Source organism: Cariama cristata, unplaced genomic scaffold (genome assembly GCF_000690535.1).
Source record: "Cariama cristata isolate BGI_N322 unplaced genomic scaffold, ASM69053v1 scaffold42106, whole genome shotgun sequence".
In the NCBI taxonomy this organism is placed as follows: domain Eukaryota; kingdom Metazoa; phylum Chordata; class Aves; order Cariamiformes; family Cariamidae; genus Cariama; species Cariama cristata.
The window spans coordinates 1-4586 of NW_009621165.1; the positions used below are offsets into that span (position 1 = coordinate 1).

General features: G+C 39.8%; 1 protein-coding gene across 1 annotated transcript; it reads left to right on the forward strand.

The window, feature by feature from the left end:
• Positions 1–612: 612 nt before the first annotated feature.
• Positions 613–3958, forward strand: YIPF6 (Yip1 domain family, member 6; the record flags this gene model as incomplete). The annotated part of the gene is made up of 6 exons (XM_009701852.1): positions 613–741; positions 1287–1365; positions 1782–1824; positions 2855–2980; positions 3086–3243; positions 3840–3958. Coding segments are annotated over 6 exons (654 nt in total), but the record flags the coding sequence as incomplete, so codon positions are not given.
• Between the last annotated feature and the right edge of the window lie 628 nt (positions 3959–4586).

The window sequence follows — 4586 nt, forward strand, 5'->3', positions numbered from 1 at the left end:
GGGAGCAGTCGGCCTCCTGCCGCTCCCTCCCTGCTGCTTACCGCCTGTCCTGTCTGCCCTGGAGTTTACTGTAGAACTGGTCTGGCTGTTCTCTGTTTGCTTCCATCTCTGGGAGCTCGAGTGCTTTAACCTTCCGCTTGGGTGGGGGAAATCAGTTTTGTTAACGTTTGGTGCTTAACAGCCTTGATTTTGCGCTCTGGCTGTAGATGTCTGTACAATTTCTCATGAGTTGTTTCCCCATGGAGTCCGTGGAAGACCATGTACTCAAGTGCGTTGGCATGGCTGTACAGCTATCAGGCAGTACATTACTTAAGAAACAGAGATAAGGTTTTTACTTCCTTTAGTTATTGCTGTCTAAATAAAGGACAGAAAGTGGGTTACTGGGAGTTACTGGAGAAATGCTTTGCTTATATGTGCCTACTCATCTCTTTAGACTGCGAGCTGTTTAAATTGGGAAGACAACGGCTGGACTCTGTTGACCGTGTTATTAAGTGTTGCATCTTTGAATTCTGAGCAGTTGTTTTCATCTTAAATCCAGCTGAAAAACATTTGAAGTGAATATGAGCTGGTTTGTATTTCCTTCTTTCTAAAGGTTTTAAAAAAAAAATTTAGTTTGCAGGTCTCGCAGATGTGTCGATATCTGAAGATATTCCAGTGGAAGGGGAGATTACTGTTCCTGTTGGATCTCACTCTCCTGATGAAGTCTACTCCACACTGGATGAGCCTGTTAAGGATACTATTGTGAGTCTGTGCCTCTATCTATGGTAAAACACACGTTTTGCTGATATCTTTGGCCAACTGTTATGTAAAAACTGTATTTTTGCATAGCTCTACTTGACTTGTACTTTGTTGTGAGCTTGGGGATTTTTTTTTTTTTTTTTTTTTTTCGGAACTAGCCATGTAAAATGAATTCTTGTAGATCAAAAAGTATCTGAATTACGGCCACAAAGTTCCTGTGTTATCTCAAAATTTTTGCAAGGATAAAAACCTCAGATGGAGCTTGGGAGAAAACTGTCCCAACTAACAGGATTTTTCATTAATTTTCTTTTTCTAGAGGAGGAAACAAATTATTATTCTTAATCGGGTGTTATTAAAGGATAAAATGTGATTGCTAAGGAAGGTAGAAAAAGTAGGCTTTGTTTGTTGCAGAGGATGCTACAGAAATTTTTGGGTTGGATCCCATCTTGATTTACCACTGAAAATGCTTTACTTCTATCTTGCTGCTTTAAGTTGTGAACTGTAATTTTTATGAAGGGATGAATTAAAGTGTTGCTGCTTTATTTCAGATGAGAGATCTGAAGGCTGTTGGGAAGAAATTTGTCCATGTCATGTATCCAAAAAAGAGTAGTGCTCTCCTCAGAGACTGTACGTATAAGAAGATTTTCAAAATCTTGAAAGGGTATATTTCCAACAGACTTTGCCTACGTTGGAGAAGGAAGAGTTCAGTGGAACAGGGATTCAGAAGTGTCTGCTCTGTGTTCTTTCTGTTGTTGTAGAATGCTGAATAGCAAACGTGAAAAATCAGAGTGTTACCAAAGCTCTTTAAAAGTGGAACATATGCCAGAATATGTAGAACAGGTCACTTTAACAGTTGGCAGGTTTTGAGTAGGTTATATTATGGAATATGGTGTATAAGATGCTAAATAAGAAAAATATAAGGAAATACGATATGTAAAATGATACACTGGGAATTGGAAAAAAGTGCTTTATTACTGTCAGGAAAATGAGAATGAGCATCATTCTGTGATATTTATGATTTTATTTTTTTCCTTTACCTACAGGGGATCTTTGGGGCCCTTTGGTGCTTTGTGTCTCGCTGGCACTGTGAGTACTTATAGTGGGTGGATTTGGGTTTTTATAGTCTTTTGCATTGGAAAAATGAGAAATCAAAAATTCCTGATTACGTGTGTTGAGATCAAGTTCATCTGGTCCTTTTTCTGGTCTTCTGCGAGCACTTGCTGTTTAGATTTTCTTATAAAATGTGTTTGTGACACTTCAAGCCTATTAAGACCTCCCGTCTTTAAATTTAGGATTGAGGAGTGAACTCTTCCTAGTTCCCTGTCTTAAGAATGATTTTACCGAAAGGTATCCTGATTCACGTTGTCCTTGATTGTCATACATTTGGCCAACTTTGACCCTAACCTGCAGGCCAAAACCTTTGTCTAAGGTTTTGTAACCTTACGCGCTACATATCCGGGAGAAGCGGTGGAAAAAGACAGGCTGGTGTAGTAGTTCATAGATGGAGATGGCAGTGGCTCCCAGGAGTTTCTGGTCCTCTGCTGGAGCATATGAGTGCAGAACTGCCTGGGGTAGGATGGAAATGTTGGTGAGATCTGTCAACTGATTGAGGCATACCTATGTACTCGATGTACAGAAACCGTTCAGTAAAATGTTGGTAAAGCTTTATTTAAATTACACTGTCTATTTCTGTTGTTTAAATCCATGCATGCTCACTTTCCCAGGCTTTGTGTTGCTTGTTTCCTGTAGTTATTATAAGCTTTCCTTAAGGCTTTTGTGTTTTGTCATGCACTACACTGCCTGGTTTGAGATGTTACCAAGCTTTTGGTACTTTTCATCTTTTAGCCTGTTGTCTATGGTTTTATTCTTCTCCTATATGTTCACACAGTCCTCAAAACAGGTAAACAAATGGACTGAAATGCCCTCAGTGAGCCACAACCATTCTCCTTTCCTATACAAAATTGAGGATACTACTAAAAATAACAGATGAAAAATAATTGGTCTGCAGCCTAATTGGGGATTAATGTTTCGGGCTCCTATTCTGTCATCTACTCCAAGTGTATGAAAACTCAGTCATCGATTGCAAATGACTCCTTTTATCTGTTACCTACAACAGGATGCTTCAGGGTGGATCAGCAGATAGCAAAGACGATGGAGGGCCCCAGTTTGCTGAGGTCTTTGTCATCATCTGGTTTGGTGCAGTTGTCATCACACTAAACTCCAAGCTGCTTGGAGGAACTATGTGAGTGCCGGTTTATTTAGTAGCAGTTAAAATGCTCCCATGCATGGAGTTTCTGCAATGCTTTGGTTTGACTACTTTTTCCCCATTTCTGTCTCTCCTTTCCAGATCCTTTTTTCAGAGCCTGTGCGTTCTGGGTTACTGTGTCCTGCCCCTGACAGTAGCAATGCTGGTGTGCAGGCTGGTACTGCTGGCAGGTTCTGGGACTGTCAGCTTCATTATACGTCTTATTGTAGTAGTAGCTATGTTTGGTTGGTCAACATTAGGTGAGTACCTTTTTGCATTATAACCCTGTTGTGCGCACTGAGTAGCGCAATGCTTGAGGAGGTAGATCTGCATGCATGCTGTTGGGTAAAGCCAATGGATATTGTAGTTTAAGGTGTTTCCTAGGATGCTGAAGTATTGTAGAAATAGTGCTTCCAAACCTTGTGTTGGCAGAGGTTCAGCCTCTGCCTATGCTCCTGTTCATTTTCGTGGTCATAGGCAAATTGCCTTTGGCAGAAGGATGATAATTTAATATTAAACCCCATGTGAGACTACTCGGTATTTTGTTCTGTGATCTATGATCTATAAGTACTATTAGAAAATGCTAATTTCATACAGATGCATTTGCATTATTTCTCCTGTTCTTAATGTGTAAGTCTGACTCTTGTTACAGAATGTTAATCAGCATTCATCTTTCTGTATGATAAAGTTTTAATTGGTGACTATAGACCATTGGTGTTGAGCAACGGGTTACTCTGTTTCCTCTTTCAACATAAATGTAATATGGATCTGAATTCAAAATTGTTAACATCTGCAGTGGATCTTAGACTTTTAGTTTTATGCTGCTCATGTTTCAAGTATTTTTCTTTTTCACTAGCATCTACAGCTTTCCTGGCAGACAGTCAGCCTCCGAACCGCAAAGCTCTTGTTGTGTACCCCATCTTCCTCTTCTACTTTGTTATCAGCTGGATGATTCTCACCTTTACACCTCAGTGATCTCCGATCAGAAGAAACTGTGTAATACGGACTGGAGTTTTTTTTCATGAATGCTGCAGTTAATCATGGGCTTTATCTCTTTCTAATTTATATATATAGATACTGTAAAAAGGGAGGTTATGGGATAAAGCCAGAGAACTGCAAAAATTGGTCATTTGTGTGTCCCTCTTTCTGAAAGATACAGAGGTCCAGCTGCTGAGGGTTTTTTTTATTTAGCCCTGCTCTTTAGCTATGTTAAATAAAAAATGCCCACTGTGAGAGGGATTATTCCACCTGAGGAACAGAGTAGGGGATCCTGGAATTTCAAGACATTGGGTAGATGAAGATGCAGTTATGGGACTTAGCAGAATTCTTGCTTGTGCTTGGATTCTCACTGAAGATGAATATGCCTTATGAAATAATAGAACTTCATTGCCGTTATGTGTTGGGTAGAGAAAAAATGTTTGACTCCTTTTTCGTTCACTTAGAGTGGTGAAATGTGTGTAAAGTGCGTCATAGGACTGTGAGCTTTCACTTTGAAACTAGATTTCAGCAAAAAAGAAGTTGGGTCCATTTTGCAGTTAATTGGAGCTGGGCAGAAGAGAACTGCCTTTGCTCGTATTCACGTGTTGTGTATTTGTTTCATTCC